Below are 21,458 nucleotides of genomic sequence, written 5' to 3' on the forward strand. Positions count from 1 at the left end.
TTCTATTCTAAAAGGAACACGTCATTTGTCGATAACATCGGTTGTTCGAGAGATATATTTTCGTTTAGTGGCACTATTTTCGAAGTGAGCAGCGAGTTATAAAGGCCAAATGTAAGGAGGCTGTGTATGGTGCGCAAAGGTATTGCAAGAAATTAAGAAAGGGAAGGCACGGGTGAATACTATGCACACAGTCTGTCACGATCGAGACAACCTATGGTTTCGTGTGACGGAGTTTGACATGCCGCACGAAGGTATTATTGGTGGGCAATATCATGTACACTTGAGAAATAGGATTTGCGACTGGGGGAGGTTTGACGCATTTCGTTATCCATGCACTCATGTAATTGCAGCTTGTCAGAATCTCTGTCTAGATCCCATGAGCTACATCGACGAAGTGTATAAACTAGAAACCATGTACAACATGTGGAGATACGTATTCCCATCTGTCCTAGATGAACGTAACTGACCGCCTGTATCGCTTGCTCTTTTTAACCTGTTACCGGATAGAGAATTACGTCACAAATTAAAATGTCGACCTTTCTCGCCTAGAATACCTACTAATATGGATATCCAAGAAACAACCAATCATCAGAAGTTGTGCGGATGGTGTAGAAACCCAGGCCACACAAGTAGATCATGTCCAAATTGAAATAGTTGATAGTTGTCGTAAAAAAATATGTTGTATTATTTATATTTTATTAAATGAAACTATGTTGTATTACAATTGTCTTATTCAAAAGAACTTTTATTTTTATTAAATGAAACAATATAAAAAAATTTGTACAAATATATTAAAAAAATCAATATCCGTGGCGGTCGGAATCAGTGCCACATGGGAGTCGTCTACGGGTCCGTGATGGATTCCTCCTTCGATCAGCTTCTGGCGGGGGTTGTGGTTTCTCCGGCAGGGGATCTGGTTATGGGTGTTGGGAGGGTGACCTACATTGATAGAATAATAATTGCAGCGGTGTTTGCATCACCCATGACGGAGGTGTTTGAACCCCGTAAGGTGATGGGGATTGATAGAAAGAAGAGCTCCCCGATGGCGCCTCGTGCGATCCCTCATGCGACAGCAGCCTATAGATCGGAGGTTGACTCGAAGTAATCAGGAATGAAGATGAACCAGACCATAGATTCCAACCTGCCATAGGACTAGGAAAAGGAAACATATAAGGGTTAGGATACATATAAGGGCTAGGATACGCACCTGACATAATCTGAAAAGGCTGTGATGTGGGTGTCGTCGGTTGAACTGTTGGGCCTGATGATTGTGTGGGTACTGTTGATGGGCCTGCATCGTTGTCCCTTCTTTTTGGATTTAAAGGGCCCCGTCGTTTCCTTTGGGCACGAATCTGTCGTTGCCTCTCCTCTTCCGACAATAAATATGGCTTGCCATGGATCCTAAACCATGGCATGTATTCCAGTACGCACGCTAACTCTGAAACGATGATTGGTTCCCGAGTAGGTATATAATCATATCGATTTTCCTACATTTCAATATAGTGTGACCAGAATCTCGGCCAATCCGTATGCAGTTGTCGTAAGTCGATTTTGTGCTTATCATCAAACACCTCGGGTTCCACAGGAATTGGTTGTCGGAATCCAAATTACCGTAATACTCTATCTAACTGGTGCATCTCCACGGTAGCATAGCTCACCAATAGGACCTTCACATGCCAAACGTTTGGATTTTAAAGGAATTCATCCAGAATTACTGCCCGAATTGCTGGATCCTCCTATGGTGTCCATTGAAACTATATGAACATGATAAAAATATTACTTATATACATAATACATAATACTAAATACTAAATACGAAACGACTATTTTATTATGTATATATATTTTATTTAATACTTACTTCTGCTTCCGATCGTTGGTCTAATAGAAGCCGTATATCTTCGAAAGAGGTAGATATTCCGACATAACTTGCTGAATGGTTCCACCTAATTAAATAAATTTTTAGCATACAATTATATTCTAAATCTACGTAATAATTGTAAAATCTAATATAAAACTTACCTCGTTATGAGTGGAAATGTATATAGGTGGTACACTCGAGGACGTAAAAATGGAAAGCAAAATCGTGCCCATGATTGCAGTAGTGATAGGCAACCTCCTATTTTGGCTTTGTTCGGTCGCGTCGCCCTACACATTTCCTTGTACAATGTTGCCAACACGGCAGGCCCCCAACTCAATCCGCTGGCTGCTCTAAAATCTACGAGTTTCAGCAGCCATCTCAGATGTACGAGGTTTCATGACAAGTCCGGCATCAAATAACTTTCAATCATCTTAAGAATATATGCTCGAGCATATCGTATTCTTTCAAGTTCAATCGAATCATTATCCGGCTCCGGGAATGTGTCTTGTAACCATCCTATCTCGATCCGACCTCTGTTAATATTATCCGCTATAGCACCCAAAAGCTCGTAGCATACGGCTCCCCAATCAGTAGATGATACGGACCTGGTGACTGCGTACCCATCCACCGGCAATCCTAATTGCAAATGCACGTCTTCCAGAGTGATAGTACACTCTCTGCATGGAAGATGAAAAGTGTGCGTCTCGGGTCTCCACCTCTCTATCAATGCACTAATTAGTTTCGGGTCCAACTTGCACCCCCGGCCTATTGTGGCCACGTGCCAAAATCCCGCTTCCCGCAAGTAATTCTCGATCAACAGTGATGGAGGACCAAACATATAAGTAGCATTGCAACACCCGATCTACAAACTATTATAAAATTTATAAAACAAAAATTAATTAAAATTGCATAAATTAATTAATGCAAATATCATAAACGAAAAAAACCAAGCAGTATTGAAATTGTAATTATAATTGCAAAAATGAATAAAATATCAAATAGTATTGCAAATTTAATTAAATTTGCATAAATTAAAAAAATATCGAATAGTATTGAAAATTTAAAATTATCACTTACCATTGTCATTTGATCAACAGAGATGTGCTTATTGTCGAGACGGATTAAATCTCTGGCCATTGCTAACACGATCAGATTTTTTTAATTTAAAAAAATTAAATTCAAAAAAATTTTAAACAAAGAATTTTGATAAAAATTTGATAGAATTTTGAGAAAATTTCAATGAAATTTGATAGATTTTTAAAGGGAATATTGAAAGAATGTTGAGAATTATGAGAGAATTGTGTGAAAAATAATTAAAGAGAAAGGAATTTTGAGAGAATTATAGAAATTATGAGAGATTTGTGTGAAAAATGATTTTTGGGGGTTTTTATATATTTTTTTTGGACCTTTGGAAGCCAACGGTAAAAAATTTGACCGTTACACGGGCAAAACGCTCCTCTGGAGGAGCACTTTGTCCACGTCAGCAAAGCGTGCCCTCAAGGACGCGCTTTTTGTTGACCTGGACAAAGCGCTCCCCCAGGGGAGCGTTTTGCTGACGTGGGCACTAAATCGTATTTACGTGGACACGTTTTCGTAAGAAACAACCTAATTTAGTAAATAATACAATAAACGGCTCATTTCCGTAATTATATTATTTAAAGGGCCTTTTTGGGTAAAACGCCTATCTTTCTTGTCCCTTATTTCCTTAAGGGAGCTATAAAGGCTTCTTCTCAATCCAAGTGTTTTATGTGGAGTGGGACTAATATGTTCCTCATTTTTGTTTTCCAAATTCTCTACAAAGTAAAGTAAAGTGAGAATAGAAACCTTTTACCTTTGTGCTCTTTAGATTCTTTCTTTGCCACCATTAAAAGATTAAGTTAAAGATTGGCTCCAGATTAAATGATTGAATTTTTATAGATAAAGATTCCTCAAATCATATGTATCTTGTAAATTCACATTTCCCAAAAAGACATTTCATGAACTCAAACTCCTTCCCACGAAAAGGGCACATTGTTGTCACATTGATAGATCTCCTTGTCAATTCCTCCTTGGATACTTTTGTGGCACACTTTCCACAAAAATACAATTAGTTTAAAATGAGAGTTTTAGCTTTCAAAAGTTCATCTCAACGAATCATTGAATTATTTTTATTTTAGTTAAAATTCCAAAAAAAAATAAAAAACGGTAATCAAACTTAAATGAGAAGTATACCATTAGTGTCAAATTTCCAAATAATTTTATCCTTGCATCCCAACAGAGAAAAGGATCAACTTGTAGACTCATCCCCAAATTTGAGCCAACTTCACTTTTGTTCGTCTCCAAATTTGTGTCTTTTTCCAGCAGACATATCAGTCCCACTTAGCATACCTTTCCAGATCCATGAATTTGTGGGCTTTTTCACAACATATTGAAAATAATAGTTTTTATGGCATTTTGCCTTAAACACTGATGCAGTAATTGCCCCTTTTATCAATTAATCTTCATGCTTGTTTTGCCAGAAATGCTTCATTCATCACTGCTATTCTTTCAATGCTATAAATGATATGATATCATTTAAAACTCCTTTCAGACCACAACTTTAAAAATAGTCTTATAAATCACATTACAAAAGCTAAAGCTAATTGATCGACTGCCTTAGTTTGCATAGCTCCTTTTGGTATGAGGGCAATATTTTTCTTGTTGAGCTTCTTTAACAAGTGTTCCAACTCTAGAAATGTTCTTTAACAAGTGTTCCAACTCTAGAAATGTCATTGTGGCTTCAGTAGTTAAAGGCTCACAATGTCCCAGAAAGCTTGGTAAAATATAACAAGTTTTCAATCAATATCTTGTGCATTTTAGAGTGCTTGTCTACAACTTTGCCTGTCTCACCTCGTCTGCCAAAAAGGTTTTATTTTGCATCTCCAAATGTTGTTTTGAGAATCTTGGGAGACAAAAATAATTTGATTTTTTGCTTTGATATCTTCTGCATTGTTAGAATCCCTTTTGCAATAAATATCTAGGAAATGGTTCAAGAAAACTTGTTTGAATTGAAATATTAACATTTTGTAGAATTTTACATAAATACTTTACTACGTAGATTTATTTATTGGTTCGGTAACCTTCTTCACTTGACAATACATTTTAAATAATAAAGAAACATTTAAATTTTATTATTATTATTAAAATTATAGTTATAAACATTTTATTTCTTTATTATTAGTTTGAAAAGTTAATAAACTTTTGAGCTAGTTCGACCCATACTTTACTTATATACATTTTTTTTTAATATTTTTCAAGATCATTTTATAATTCATATTCGGGATTTGTGATTGTCCCTCTCAATAATGCCATCTCTAAGATTTGAACTTGCATTCTCTCATGGGAATGCAATGTTATGCATAATAAAGTAAAATCTAATCAATGACAATAATTAGCCATTACCATACCATGAACAGATATTGAAGAATACCAAAATGTTTGTATTAGCTTATACATAGAACACTAACAGAAGGAAAAAGAATTTACCTATAATAATAATAAATTGAGAAGCCATTCTTCATAAATTATCAAGCAGAGACGATTAAGTTAGAAACGCAATCTAGGTTACTTATCTGTGAGGTTAAAGTTTTTAAGTTGCTGTAAACCTCTGCAGTCTCCGGCTGCATTGGCATATTGGACTGGAAGCAATGTAACTGATGTCCAACTTCAATCCAGCTGCACCCTGGTTGCTTCTCCGCTTCAGTGTATTTCATTGATAGCCTTGTGTTTTCGACCTCATCCCAACTACCAGCATCAGCTTGCATGTTTGCCAACAACACAAAGTTTGATGTTTTACGAGGTTCAAATTCTGAAAGCTGCTCTGCAGCAATCTTACCAAGCTTCAAATTCCCACGAGCCTTGCAAGCAACCAACAATGCACCCCATATTCCGGCATTTGCCCTGATCTTCAATCCCCTCACCACTTCAAAGGCTTCAGATAACATCCCAGCACGGCCTAACATATCAACAATGCAAGCATAATGTTCAACCAAAGGTTCCATAGAGTAAATTTCCGTCATGTGTTTAAACAATTTTAAGCCCTGGTCAACAAGGCCAATGTGACTACAACCAGATAAAACCCCAATGAAGGTGATATGATCGGGTTGCACACCTTTTGACACCATTTGTTGGAAGAGTTGAACGGCTTGTTTTCCATAGCCATTTAACGCATACCCAGTAATCAGAGAATTCCAAGAAATAACATCAACTTCATCAAGATCATCGAATATGAGTTGAGCACACAAGATGCATCCACATTTAGCATACATGGTGATCAACGCATTCCCTACAAACAGATCATTTAAATGACCACTCTTCAAAACCTTATTGTGCATCTGCTTTCCAACTTGCGAAGCTGCGAGATTGGCACATGCACTTAGACTACATGCAAAAGTTGAATGATCAGGTGTTATTCCTTCATGAGCCATCAGTTTGAAAGTAGTCAATGCATCCATTGATAAGCCATTCTGCAAGAAACCTGTTATCAATGAATTCCAAGAGACTACATTCTTTATCTTCATTCCATTGAATATCTTAACCGCTTCTTCCATTTCTCTGATTTGAGCATAACCAATGATCAAGGTGTTCCAAGTGACTAAATCTTTATCTTTCATCTCCTTGAATAGATTGAGAGCCTTATCCATTCTTCCCATCTGTGAATACCCTGCAATCATTGTGTTCCAACAAACAACATCTCTAGCAGCTATCTCATTAAAAACCTGACAAGCTTCATCCATTCTTTTATTCTTAATGTATCCAGAAAGCATTGCAGTTTGCGCTGCAATATCCTTGTAAGGCATTTGATTCAGTAATTCCCTTGCCTTATCAAGCTGGCCAACATGAACATAACCATCAATCATTGTGGTCCATGAAAACGAATCCCTGTTTGGCATGTCACTGAACAACCTGGCAGCCTCCTCAATTTGGTAATCCTTCACATAAGCACTAATCATAGCATTCCAAGAAACAACATTCTTATTCTGCATCTGATCAAATAATCTCCTTGCCTCCAATATCTTACCACTTCGTGCAAGCCCACATAACATTGTAACCCAAGAAACAACATTCGGATGGGGAGTCTTCTCAAAATACTCCCAAGCAGAATCCAAATCACCAACCTCAATAAACCCATCGACCATCAAATTCCATGAAACAACATCCCTTAGCGCCATTCCTTCAAAAAACTCCCTCCCCAAACGCATTTCGCCATTCCGGGTATAACAGGATAACATCAAATTCCACGAAACAACAACCCTAAGTGGCATTTCGTCGAACAATCTCCTAGCTTCAACAATCCTTCCTTTCTCACCATACCCTCGAATCATAACGTTCCAAAAAGCCACATCACGCTTGTGAGGAAATAAGTCAAACAGTTCTCTAGCCTTTTCAAGCTCCCCTTTACGTGTAAAATAAGATATCATCAGAGTCCAAGAGAATCTGTCTCTTTTAGGCATTTTAACGAACAGTCGATAAGCTTCATCAATTCTATCGGAGTGTAAATACCCTGCAATCATTGTGTTCCAAGAAACTAGGTTTCTACGGGGCATGTTGTCGAACAGGTGACGTGCATCGTTGATTTTGCCGTTTTTATTGAAGGCAGAAATCATGGAGTTGTATGTTACAGTGTTCTTACGGGTCATTTCGGAGAAAAGTTTGACGGCTTCATGGATTTGACCAGATTTTCCCAACTGGGTAATCTGGGTGTTTTGCTTGAAGATATGATTGGTGTGTTCACCGATTACTTTCAAGTTTTGTTTCATCTTTCCATTGCTAAAATTCACTTCTGGGTTAGCCTCATTAGAGAGGCTTTCGTAGTACCTTCAATTTGTTCATATTGGATTTTAATATTTCTTCAAAACAAAAGTATTGCATAAAAAATTATCAATAATACAATAATTTTAACTGGATTTCTTTTTCCAAAACAAAACAAACCTTTAATTATTTGGTGAAATTTTTAGACCCATTTGGACTGGGCAAACACATGTAATTTTTTTTTATCTTACTTTCGGAATAAAAAAAATTATACCAAATTCTGACTTTTTCATTAAAATGATCTTAAAATTTTAATAAATTACGAAAATGATTCACTTATGTAAATGACCTTAAATGAATAGTAAAAGTTGACATTGCTAAAGAGAATGACGCTACCAACATGCCACGTCAACAATTAAGATTAAAAAATTAATTTTTTTGGTAAAGCTATAAAGAACGACACTACTTATATAAATACCAGGGAAATATTGGTATTTCTAAATAATTAGGGGGCCAAAAAATAAATAATGGTGATGAAGCTATAGAGAATGATGCCACCACTTTATTGTGTCAAGGTTATTTATTTATTTAGTTTTTTAATTTAAAAATATTATTTTATTTGGTGAAGTTATTAGTATCGAATTTTTATAATTTTAAAAATGTTATTATATTTGGTGAAACCATATAGAATAACATCACCAATGTAATCTGTCTTTTTTAATTTAAAATTAAAAATAATATTTTATTTGATGAAGCTATATAGAATGGTGTTATCAATGTCAAGATTTTTTTAGTATTTTAGTGAAATTATTATTTTATTTTGGTGGAGCCATTCTTTTGGCATGACCACATTAGTGGTGCTATATATATAAATCTTGTTAACATTCTTGTAACAATTGAACTAGAAAAGAAGAAAAGAAAAAAAATTATTGTGTTTAGTAGGAGAGCTCAGAAATTGTGGTGAAGATGAATAACTCGGTGTTTTACGTTCTTTTTTATGGTAAAATTGTAGAAGGTGAGGTTGGTTATGTAATTTAAGGTCAACAGAAAGTTGGATTACGAATCAATAAAACTGTGAAGCTGGAAGAAATGAAAAGAAAGATCTATGTGAAAATAGCTATCTGTTGTGGAAGGATGATGTCCAGACTATTTTTCAAGTTTCCAATCTCTACAGATCCATTGAAATTTTATGAGATACAACTATTAGATGATAATGACTTGGACACTATGATAGAAATATGGTGGTTGGCCGAGAATGAGAACCTCTAACCAGTTGAATTATTTTTTGAGTTAGCCGGCTTAGAGCCCGTTGAGAATGTCAGTCCAATAAGCCAACATTGTGGGTTTGACTTTGATCTTAATGTTAGATTGCAGAGGGACATTGATAGCAAGATAAATTCGTATTTTTAAAATATTTATTTTTTTCTAATTATCAAATAAAATGCTATTAAATTTGAATTTTTCTTATTAGGAATGAAGTTGATGTGTCGAATTCAAACTCTTACAAAAAAGGAGCTAAATTGGAACAAAAAGTAAAAAGGAGTGCTTGATTGAAAGATTGAAGGATTTTTGATATTGTTACAATTCTGTAATTAGTTTAAATTCTAGTTTAAATTTGATTTTTAAATTTTAAATTATTTAGTGATAATATTTAGGATTATTTAGTGATAATATTTAGGAAAAATCTAGCTAAATTTTAGCACTAAAAGTGTGTATAAATACCTAGTGGCTACAAACATTGAACACACACTTAGCCTTTGGCATTTAATAAATTCTTTATTTTTTTCATTACCTCCGATAGTGCTATATTTTGCCATTTCAATTTTTTTCTTTTACTTTCAATGGTTTAATTGCCTTCCAAGGCCTTTCCCCTTTCCATCATCCACAATTCTACAAATTTATTTTCAAAGTATGATTTTTTCTAAGATTAGCTAAACCCTTTTTAGATTTAGCCCAGAAATTGCTCTAATAAAATAATCGTGAGATACTAGCCTGCTAAAAAAATATCTCAACGCAGTATTTTCTATCTCTCCGTTATATGAGATAGTACAAATTCGTCCTTTAAAGTTGTTTCAGCTTCGATTCAAAAAGTGCATGTTGGGTTGAGTTGTTTGGCGTACTGTTGGGAAGACGAATCAGCTGTGTTGTGTTCGAATTCCCGCGAACTCCCGCGAACAAATTGGTGTGTCTAGGTGGGAAAAGCCAATTGGATTCCGTCAAGGGAGATAGAGATCGGATTTAAACGACTCATGCGGTTGAGACCGTTGATTCTAGTTGGGTTTTTCAGATCGCAAGGCTATCGAAATCTTCAATTGCAAACACATGTATCGCAGTTAGAAATTTGGCAAGAGTCAGTTTGCAAGTAGTACCGGGATTGACTACATAAGGAAAAGTTGGTGATCAGGACGTTCTTGGTCTCTATAGCTAGCTTATTGCTTGAAGGGAAAATCTATTTTAAAGATCAATTCAAGATTGGAGTACACCAAGGCTAAGGCTAAGCTTAAAAAATATTTTATTTATCCATTTATTTTATTTTCTTAAATTTATTTATTTTTTTCATTTCTGAATCTGTTTTATTTTATTTTTCGCATTTTCTTCTTTATTTATCTTAACCAATTTAAATCCCCCATTTTTATTTTTATCTTCAGCATTTCTATACATAGGTCTTGGGCACGACTATGATCGTAACATTGATTCTAGTCACGAAAAAAGACGAAATTAGATAGCTGGTCCCTGTGGATTTGACCCTACTGCTCTATATAGCTAATTACTGTTATTTTATCATAGGAATTTATATTTGGTGGTTTCGACGCCTATCAAATTTTGGCGTCATTGCCGGAGATTGGTGAAAATTTTTAATTTTTGTTTGTTTACTTTATGACCAGGTCGGAATCGGGGACTCTTAACATTTGAACTGGAAATAGAAAAGTTGGCTCGAATACTTCGAAGAGAAGCTATTCGGCGCGGTAAATAACCACAACCCTACTTTGAAGAAGGATCTTACACAGAAGATATTTACTTATCCGAAGATTCAGACGAAATGGTAGATCGAACTATACGCCAACTTGCAGTTGTACCAGATGAACAACAACTGCTATGCATAGCTTATCTAGCGGGTGAAACACTATTCGAGTTAAAGTCTGGATTGATATGTTTATTGCCTACTTTTCGCTGTTTGAAAAATGAAAACCCTCATACTCACCTGAAAGAGTTCCACATGGTTTGTCTAAGCATGAAACCAGAAAGAGTAACTGAGGATCAAATAAAACTATGAGCTTTTCCTTTTTCATTAGCCGAATCTGCTAGAGAATGGATGTTTTATTTACCTCCGAGATCTGTTAATACTTGGACTGATATGTTTCGATTGTTTCTTGACAGGTTTTTCACAGCAGCTCGAGCAGTCGAATTAAGGAGTACAGTCGAAATACAACAAAAAGAAGCAGAATCACTCTACGGATATTAGGAGCGATACAAAAAGTTGTGCACAAGTTTCCCACAACATGGCTTGTCTGAACAGTCGCTCTTACAATATTTCTACGAGGGGTTACTCCCAATGAAAATTAAGATGATTGATGCTGCCAGTGGAGGGGCTCTTGTGAACATGACTCCCCAAAGAGCTAGGGAATTAATTTCGACTATGGTTGCAAATTCTCAACAGTATCGCCACCTATGGAACCTATAAGAAGGGTTCATAAGCTAAGTACTCCTTCTATAGTAAATAAGATTGATTAACTTACTAATGCAGTTAAAAATATGCTTGCAGGACTGACAAATGTAACTCGGTTGTGTGGGATTTGTGCTAAACCTGATCATCCTACTGACTCGTGCTCGATTTTACTTGAGGACACAGCTATACAACTAAACACTGTTGGGAACTTTCCAAGACCACCTCAAAGGTGTTATGATCCATATTCAAGCACGTACAATGTAGGGAGGAGGGATCACCCAAACCTGAGCTATGTGTCGAACCCTCAATACAATCAACCATATCAACTAAGACCACTTCCGCCTCAACAGTATCAACCTCCAAAGTCAGCTCTCGAAGCCATAGTAGAGAGGGTTAGCACTGAAAAGTTCCAACAAAAGACTGAAGCACATTTCCAAGAACTAGATCAGCAAATAAGTAAGCTAGCAGTTACAATTAGTCATTTGGAGAACCAAGGAAAATTGTCATATCAAACCGAGCCAAACCCACGTCAAAATGCAAGTGCTGTGACCATAAAAGATGGAATAGAGTCAGAACTAGTGCCTGGCACGAACCGATACCTCATAAACCATTTGTTATACCTCACCTATACCCTGGAAGGCTCGCCCAAGTTAAAAAGGAATGAGAGGAAAAATAAATCCTTGAGACATTTTAGAAAGTAGAAATAAATATTCCTTTACTTGATACAATTAAATAGGTTCCACGTTATGCAAAATTTTTGAAAGAACTATGTACCGAAAAAAAGAAGCTCCAAGGAAATGAATGGGTGAATGTGGAAGAAAATGTTTCTACAGTGCTATAAAGGAAAAATCCCGCATAAGTGTAAGGACTAATGTATGTTTTTTATATCTTGCAAAATAGGTAATATTAACATAAAGAAAGTCATGTGTGATTTGGGAACATCTATTAATGTAATGCCTTTATCTATTTTTAAATTGTTAAACATGGGTCTTTTGAAAGAAACATGGGTGATTATTCAATTGGCAGATAGGTCATGCGTACATCCAAAAGGGGTGCTGGAAGATGTCCTCGTAAAGGTAAATGATATAATTTTTCCTACAGACTGTTACATCATTGGTATGGAGAACGACTACTTAAAAAATGCTTTTGATATTTTACTCGGGAGACCATTCCTAAGTATTGCACGTACAAAGATTGATGTTCGAAATAGAACCCTCACTATGAAATTCGATAGTGAGGTGGAAAAATTTAATGTTTATGAGGCAGTGGGCCAACCTAGTATAATGTCAAATATTTCTAATGTTGATGTTATTGAACCACTAAGAAATTTCATTTTGAGTATGATGAGGAGGATGGGTTACAAATTGTGTTTTGTAAGAATTTAAACCTTAATACAATGGATAAACTGGAGGAATTAATGACATTCAAAGAACCAATTCGTGAAACTGTCATTTTTATGGAGGCACCACAATTTCCTAAAAGTCAAGATAAAGAATTTGAATTGTCTCATTCAAACTAAACTTTTCCTTCCATTTCGCAGGCCTCGGAATTGGAACTTGAACCGTTACTGGAACATTTAAAGATTCAGATAGAGGAAAAGGAAAACCCAAACGGAGAAGCTCGAATATGTTTCAATCCACCAATGATGAAGGAATCTGGAAAATACTTCAAGGTTAAAGAACAAAAGTTGAAATCTTTCTATGAGAACTTTCAAGTACACGTAATGGAAGAATTAATTCTCGGGGAACCAAATGAATAATACTCAGGTCGTCGAGCTAACGACGTTAAACAAAAGCGCTTTATGGGAGACAACTCATATTTATCTTTATTTATTTAATTTTATTTTGAATTCTAGTTTAATTTGAGAATTAAATAACATATTGTTTAGTGCATTTTCTCGAGTTATATTTCAGGTACATGAATCGCTCAAAGCAATAAAGTCTTTCGACGAAGACACGATCCGACTACTAGAGAATAGGAGGAGCAACCACCTTCTACTTTAGATGAATGACTTCATTGCATTGAAGCTCGCCTCAAAACAATAGAAGCTAACATCTCAAGCATCCTCAACAGGCTGCAAAGTGATCCCTCCCACCGTCCACTGACCCATTGAATATATATGGAGAGTACACTTGACCCTTCTATTCATTATTGTTTTAAAATTACATATTGAGGACAATGTGGGCTAAGTAGGGGAAATTTTAGATCATACCATACTTTCTTTTTGCATGTGTTTTGCTAAGAATAATTTTTTAATTCATTTCGGAAATAAACTTCTAATTCTTATGTTTTGTTTACTTAAATAAGTGGATGAATCATGAGTAACTATTGCTTGCTTGATCAATGAATATTTTGTAGAATTGAAAATGTGATGCCTTAGTCAATATTTCATGAAAATTGTTGGTTTTATTAAACTTGCCTAATGAAAGTACCCGTTTAAATAAATAAATAAGTTTGCTAATAGCTTGGTTAAGAGTGAAGATTCGGAAATGTGACCAAGTTGAGTAACCGGGATGAGGTACTTGGGTTGTCATCTCATTTCACGTCTAAAGGTTTGGTGATGAGTCGAAGCTTGTAACACTCTGCTAACCGAACTGCCTTAAGAAAGGAGAAATAAAATGATTAGGGACATGTGAAATTGTGTAACCGAGATAAGGTGCTTGGGTTGTCATCTCGTTTCGCATCAAAAGTTTTGATTATGTCTCGAATTCGTTTAAAATAAAAATTAAATAAAGAGAACGTGTCAGGTGAGTAACTGGGGTGAAGTGCTTGAGTTGTCATCTCACTTTGCGTCAAAAGACTTGACTACGTTTGAAAATAAATAAATAAATAAATAAATAAATAAATAATATATATAAATGAAAGTATAAATTGGGTATGATCGTTTCGCATGTTTGATTAAGCCTAAATCTAGTGAAATAGTTGAATTTGACATACCGTTCGAGTTCTTATAAAATGCTTATTGATTGAGTTTAGCAGTTGCTTATTTTTGATTCACCTAATTGTTTGAAGTATGCTTGACTAGGAAAAGGGGTTTTGGTTTTGAAAATGATTGATGAATTATTTTTAGTAGATATCATGCTTGAGGACAAGCATCGGCTAAGTAGGGGAAATTTGATAGTAAGATAAATTTGTATTTTTAATATATTTATTTTTTGCTAATTATCTAATAAAATACTATTAAATTTGCATTTTTCTTATTAGGAATGAAGTTGGTGTGCCGAATTCAAACTATTACAAAACGGAGCTAAATTGGAACAAAAAACAAAGAGGAGGGCTTGATTGAAAGATTGAAGATTCAAAGATGACTGGCTAAAAATTGAAGGGTTGAAGTTTTTTTTCCTTTAAAAGTGGCTGGATAAAGATTGAAGGATTTTTTATATTGTTACAATTCTATAATTAGTTTAAATTCTAGTTTAAATTTGATTTTAAAATTTTGAATTATTTAGTGATAATATTTAGGAAAAAACTAGCTAAATTTTAGCACTAAAAGTGTGTATAAATACCTAGTGGTACAACCAATTGAACACAACACTTGGCCTTTGACATTTAATAAATTCTTTATTTTTTTCATTACCTGCCTCAGTGTTATATTTTGCCATTTCAATTTTTTTCTTTTACTTTCAACCTTTTGGTTTAATTGCCTTCTAAGGCCCTTCCCCTTTCCATTACCCACTATTCTACAAATCTATTTTCAAAGCATGATTTTTTCCATGATTAACTAAACCATTTTTAGCTTTAGCCCGAAAATTGCTCCAATAAAATAATTGTGAGATACGAGCCAGCTAAAAAACCTCTCAACGCAGTATTTTCTATCTCTCAGGTATATGGGATAATACAAATTCGTCCTTTAAAGTTGATTCAGCTTCGATTCAAAAAGTGCACGTTGGGTTGGAGTTGTTTGGCGTACAGTTGGGAAGATGAATCGGACGTATTGTGTTCGAATTCCCACGAACAAATTGGCTTGTCTAGGTGGGAAAAGCCAGTTCGATTCCGTCAAGAGAGATAGAGATCGGATTTAAAAGACCCATGCGATTGAGACTGTTGATTCAAGTTGGGCTTTTCAGATCGTAAGTCTGTCGAAATCTTAAATTACAAACACATGTATCGCAGTTAGAACTCTGGCAATAGTCAGTTTGCAGGTCGTACTGGGATTGACTACATAAGGAAAAGTTGGCGATAGGGATGTTCTTAGTTGTTATAACCAACTATTGCTTGGAAGGAAAATTTTATTTCAAGGACTGATTCAAGATTAGAGTACACTGAGGCTAATACTAAGCTTAAAAAAATATTTTATTTATCCATTTATTTTATTTTCTTAAATTTATTTATTTTTTGCACTTTTGAATATGTTTTATTTTTTTTTTCGTATTTTCTTCTTTATTTATCTTAACCAATTTAAACCCCCCCATTTTTATTTTTATATTCAGCATTTCTACACATATGTCGTGGGCATGACTGTGATCGCGACATCTGGTCACGAAAAAAGGTGAAATTAGATAGCCAATCCTTGTAGATTTGACTCTACTATTCTATACTGCTAATTACTGTTATTTTGTCGTAGGAATTTATATTTGGTGGTTTTGATGCCCATTAGACATCGTAGATGCCCGAAAATCTAAATTATGGTGGGAGTTCGTATAATAATCATGTCCTAGGTCCTCGTCTACAAATACATCTGAAGGTGATAAGTATCGATGCAAACATCGAAGAAGGGTCCAATAATGGTGAAGATTCTGATCACGACGTTGAAAATTATAGTGACCCCAATTTTGATAAGGTTCCGGAGGATATTGACGATGAAAGCCTGAAGGAGGTTGTAGATGTTCACACCCCTTCTTTTAGTAACCCAAGTCGTGGCATTATTTTATGGAATGACCCTATAGGCGACATGTTAAGTGTAGATTTAGATGCAGTGCATGCACCTAAGTTCCTGAGTACGCCAGTATAGTCTCTGCTCATAGATTGACATCAAATTCACAGTTGAAAGAGTTGTTTGTTGGCAATAGTTCGAGAACAATGCGGATTGTGTGTTTGCCATCAAACAGTACAACATGAAGGTGCCAATTGATTACAAGGTCACAAAGTCTACATCGACATTATATGTTGGAGAATGTTTGAGAGCTAAAGAAAGGTGTGACTGGTGAGTTCGAACTATATTTATACAAAGGACTCAAAAGTAGCAAATATGAAAATTAGAAGGGTGCCATACATGCACTGTTGCATGTATGACTTTAGACCACCTAAATCTGGATGTCAAAAGTATGTGCAACTGTATCATGGCACTAGTGAAAGATAGCCTAACCATTCCTGTGTCAAAATTTATTGCAGACATGCAAGCCTGATTCCAGTATAGAGTATCGTACATGAAAGCATGATGGGCGAAACAAATGACCATAGAGCAGTTGTACAACAACTGGGATAACTCATACAATGAACTTCAAGGGTAGATTTCAGCGATGGCAAAGTACGTGCTAGGAACTCTTGTGGACTTGCAAACGTTGCCTTATAGAGGCTTGAATGGACAACTTGAAACAGGGAGAAGAGTTTTTTGTCGATTGCTCTTGACGTTCAATCCATGTGTTAGGTCCTTCCCCCAACTTTGCCATGCTTCTAGCTCCAAATAGTTCTACTCTCTCCAATATATGATATTATAATATAAAAATTTAAAAGTCACTACCATAAATTAATTTTGGAATAAATTTTAATTTTTTAGCAAAATTTACACAAATTGAATGAATTAATTTTAGAATTTTTATTTCATATAAATAAATATCATATATAAGGTGTTGAATAAATAAATTGTGATTTAACAAATTTTACTATTTCGTTAACACTCGATGAAGTGTAATTCGCATTTACTTGAGAATGCATTTTGATATCTGTATAATTAAAAAGTACACAAAATAAATTTAATTAATTATTACACTACAATAACTACTTTAATATAATACATGCATATCAAAATATATTTACATACCTTAATCGTATTTATTAACTTCGAAACAAAGACAACTCTTTTTTTTTTCCTCTTCTCTTCTCTTTTCTTTTTCTATTTCACTCAAAAATTTGAGAAGGACCAAAAACAGCCCCACCCTCCCTTTTAAAAGAAAACCAGCCGGCCTCTTCCTAATTTTTTTTTCTTTTTTTTAAATATTAAAAGGCCTAAAAAGTGACCTTAATCAATCACGCTGCTAACGCGGCTGTCACAATGTGATCAGTCAATATATTTAATTTTGGGCCCTTTGGTTTTTTTATTTCTATTAAAAATGCCCCAGTTTATTTATTATACAAATCAACCCTTTCTCATCCTTTTCTTTTTTCAGTCAATTCTCTCTCCCACTTTCGTTTTTTTTTCTTTCTTTCTCATTTTTCCCAAACTTTCTTTATTTTTTGGTCCTCTATTTCTTGATTTTTATTAAAATGCCCTATCAAACGATTAATTCACATTACATAAATGATTTATATGAAAATTATTTTATATTGATAACATTTCAAATAATTATCAATTTACATAATTCAAAAATTTTATTTTACAAAATATAATTTTGGTTTGCAACATTCAAAATAATTTCATTTAACTTGCAATATGTAATTTTACAACACGAGCAACTTTCTCTATTCTAAAAAAAATTAAACGATTTTGTTGAAGACCGACAACTTTGTGTCTTATAAATAAAACATAATTAAACGATTTTGTTCAAGATCAACAACATTGTGTCTTATAAATTGAAAATTACAATTGTCGAAACCATTTTAAGTTTGAAGAACGGGGATCGACTTTAAAATGAAATATGGAGTCACCACCGATCTTTTCTGAGGTGTGATCGGATCACCTTGAGATTGATCATTTTAATAAAATATTTTTGATTTATTAAAACAATGATTTTGGGTTTACAAAATTCGAAAAAAAGGGTTCGGGAGTCGGTTACGCACTAGGAATGGGTTAGCACCCTCGTAACGCCCAAAAATTGGTACCTAATTGATTAATTAATATCTTAATGTCGAAAATTTGAAAAGATATTAGAATACGATCCCATTTAAAAATGTTGATATTAGAATACGATCCCATTTAAAAATGTTTGAATATACTCGAATTGGATGTTAAGATTCTCTTGTTTCGAATAAATAAAATATCACATCCAGTACGTTAGGATACAACAATTCAAACCCTCGAAACCAATATCATCTCATGATTTCCAGAATTCATGCATGGAAATTTCAAAAGGATATTCAGTTATTTGGTCAAACGGTAAATTGAAACCCAGCACGTTAGAGCACGATTTCTCGAATTTCCAAACATGAAATATTGCCTTATTTTCAAAAATTTTTGAAAAATAACACCAAGTGCTTTGCTTTCAAGAGGTGTATTTTTCACTTTGAAACCCTGATATGCGAATGCAATTGCCATGTAAACAAGATCAAATGCACTAATAAAACAATTTGTGATGGTCACTTAATATACATTATTTACAATCTAACATGATAATCAAAGGCAAATGAATTAAAAGACATATATAACAAATTAAAAATATAAAGCAAATCGAAATAGAGTGTAAGACAATTTGAAAATGATAATGAATGAGTTCAAAATAATAATGTGAGAAAAGAATTTGAAAATCAATAATATACAAAATGATTTTTTTAAAAAAAGAAAATAATAATAATAAATGACAAAATCTAAAATAAGTACTGTATATTCATGTATAAAAAGAAAAATAAATCACATGAAAAAAGTTCAAAATAAAAATAAATACATTTAAAATAAATAATATGTATAAGAGTTGGAAATAAATATTATGTAAAAACTTGAAATAAACAAATAAAATAGAAATTTGAAAAAAATAAAATGAATTTATATATAAAATAATAAGTAAATAAACAAACGAATAAATATTAAATATTCAGCTAATTTAATAGTATGATAATAATAATAATAGTGGTAATAATACTACTAATAATAATAACAATACTAATTAAAATAATAGTAATAATAATAGAAATAATAATATTAGAAATATTAATAAACATAATAATGATAAATATAAAACTCAAATTAATTAATTTAACAATAAAATAGTCAAAATAATCGAAAAGGGATTAAATTGAATTGAAAATAGAAGTTTTGGGGCCAAATTAGAAATAAAAGATATGGGAAGGACTGAATTAAAACGTGTGCAAAACAGGGAGGGACCCAAAACCATATATCCCTTTCCCCTAAACCCACCGTTGCCACGGGAACCAATTTGTAATTGCAGTAGATCCGTGGGGCAAATTTAGAAATAAAAAATAATTTTAGTTGTAAAATAATAAAAAAGCGGAGGGACCAAACTGGCAATTAGACCATCACTTAAAAAATACACGGATCTCCTAGTGGGTCGGGTCGGTCGGACGGGCAAGGTTCAAAACAATGCCTTTTTTTGGCCTATATGCATTAGCACCAAAACGGCGCCGTATGGGGACACTATAAAAGCCAATTTTTGGTCAAAAACCTCATTTCCCTTCTTCAATCTAAAAATAAAAAAAACTTTTCCCCACAAAACCTTTCAAGCCATTCCCCTCCAGTCCAAAGCTCTGTCACGGTGGTCGGAGATAAAAAAAATTGGTCATTTTTGTTTTTTTAAAACCTCGACCCTGAAAATGCCATCTTTCATCGGAGATGCCGGCCTCAATCTTCCCCACTACGGCGCGAAAGCAAAGAAAGGTAAGATTTTTACCCTCTTTTCGTTTATTTCTTTTTTTAAAAAAAAGTAAAGGAAAAAGAAATAAATAAAGAAAGCAAAGTGAACAATCTTTTCGAAATCTCTTTCGATTCTTAGCCTTTTAATATCATGTCTATATTCGTAAAACAAAAAAAAAAACTCCCATTTACACTGTTGAGAATGGCTTTATATAGCCTAAATACAACAATTTTGGGTCTAATTTTTAGGTTCATTTGAACTTGATTGAATTGGGTTTGAGGGTTGGTATTTGGGTTTTAATTGGTTGTAAATAGACTTTGTATTTTAAGACTGTTGTTTATTGGTCCCCGGGCTAAAATTAGGCCTTATAGTTGCCCCTCTTTGCTTATTGTCATGTAACGAGAATGGAGCAAAGACCTCAAAAGGGCCAATTTTGCCCGGTCTTGCTAAATCTCAACTTCTTTATGTTCATCTTCTTCAAGTAGCCCCGTTCCAACCTACTGTATCTTCAGGGGTATAGGAGTTGTGATTTCAATCCACTCTACATCTTCAGTTTGCTCCACTACAAATTTAGGGAGATAAGATATGTTAACTTCAGTCTGTTCTACTGCAACTTTAGGGAAATAAGACTGGTGACTTAAATCTGCTCCACTGCCGCTATATGGAGATAAGATTTACCGCCTTCGATTTGCTCCACTGCTACTTCAGGGAGATAAGATCTACAATCTTAAATCTGCTTCCCTACTTCCTCGAGAAGATAAGATTCGCCATCTTCGATCTACTCCACTACTGCTTAGGGAGATAAGATCTACAATCTTCAGCCTTCTCCACTACTGCTCAGGGAAATAAGGCTACTGGCTTAAATCTACTTCCCTACTACCTCGGGAAGATAAGATTCACCGTCTTCAATCTGCTCCACTATTGCTTAGGGAGATAAAATCTGTGAATTAACTGATGTTGCTACACCGTCCTCTAGGGGACATGTCCTATAGACTCTGCTTCATATGCCTATGTTTATGCCAAATGATTAGGATGCTATGATCAGAATGAATCAGATGCTCCTAACCAAATGTGCTATGAATGATATGAATACAAAAATGTCATGAGAATGATTCCCTTTTAAATGCTTAAGGTGTTATCGCTCGTTGTTCATCAGAGTTTTATCACTGACGCATTATGTTGCCTTCTTGCTCGGCTGGTATTTTTCGATAGAAAACCCACTGAGACAATCCATTCTGCTTAATTGGTTTGCCCCATTGTAACTTCAGGGTCCATTTCACTATACCTTTGGGACCTAAGGTTTGTACCATCTTCAAACCCTCCCTTACAACTCAGGAGTATAGATTCTGAATCTTTTTCATCAATTTGGTCCATTACACCATTCCTTGGGTGTTATGACCAGATGTGTACACCTGATATTTACATGAATAAGGAATATCATTTTTCATTTCTTGAGAATGATCCCATTTTATGCTTCGGT

General features: G+C 34.4%; 1 protein-coding gene across 2 annotated transcripts; it reads right to left on the minus strand.

Moving 5' to 3' along the window:
- Positions 1–5,252: 5,252 nt before the first annotated feature.
- Positions 5,253–7,918, minus strand: LOC108473283 (pentatricopeptide repeat-containing protein At4g02750-like). Of its 2 annotated transcripts, XM_017774793.2 has the most exons (2): positions 5,991–7,917; positions 5,253–5,834 (listed from the first exon to the last, which is right to left on the minus strand). In XM_017774793.2, the coding sequence occupies exons 1-2, from the start codon at positions 7,636–7,638 to the stop codon at positions 5,407–5,409; spliced, it is 2,076 nt and encodes a 691-aa protein (XP_017630282.1). In that variant the 5' UTR covers positions 7,639–7,917; the 3' UTR covers positions 5,253–5,406. The 2 variants fall into 2 exon arrangements, with proteins under 2 accessions (XP_017630282.1, XP_052878026.1); XM_053022066.1 differs by having other exon boundaries at positions 5,253–7,918.
- Positions 7,919–21,458: the final 13,540 nt, after the last annotated feature.

Source organism: Gossypium arboreum, chromosome 11, assembly GCF_025698485.1.
Source record: "Gossypium arboreum isolate Shixiya-1 chromosome 11, ASM2569848v2, whole genome shotgun sequence".
Taxonomy (NCBI): Eukaryota; Viridiplantae; Streptophyta; class Magnoliopsida; order Malvales; family Malvaceae; genus Gossypium; species Gossypium arboreum.

Coding starts and splice junctions, on each gene's coding strand:
- LOC108473283 (XM_053022066.1), bottom strand. CDS start 7,638: ATGAAACAAAACTTGAAAGTAATCGGTGAACACACCAATCATATCTTC.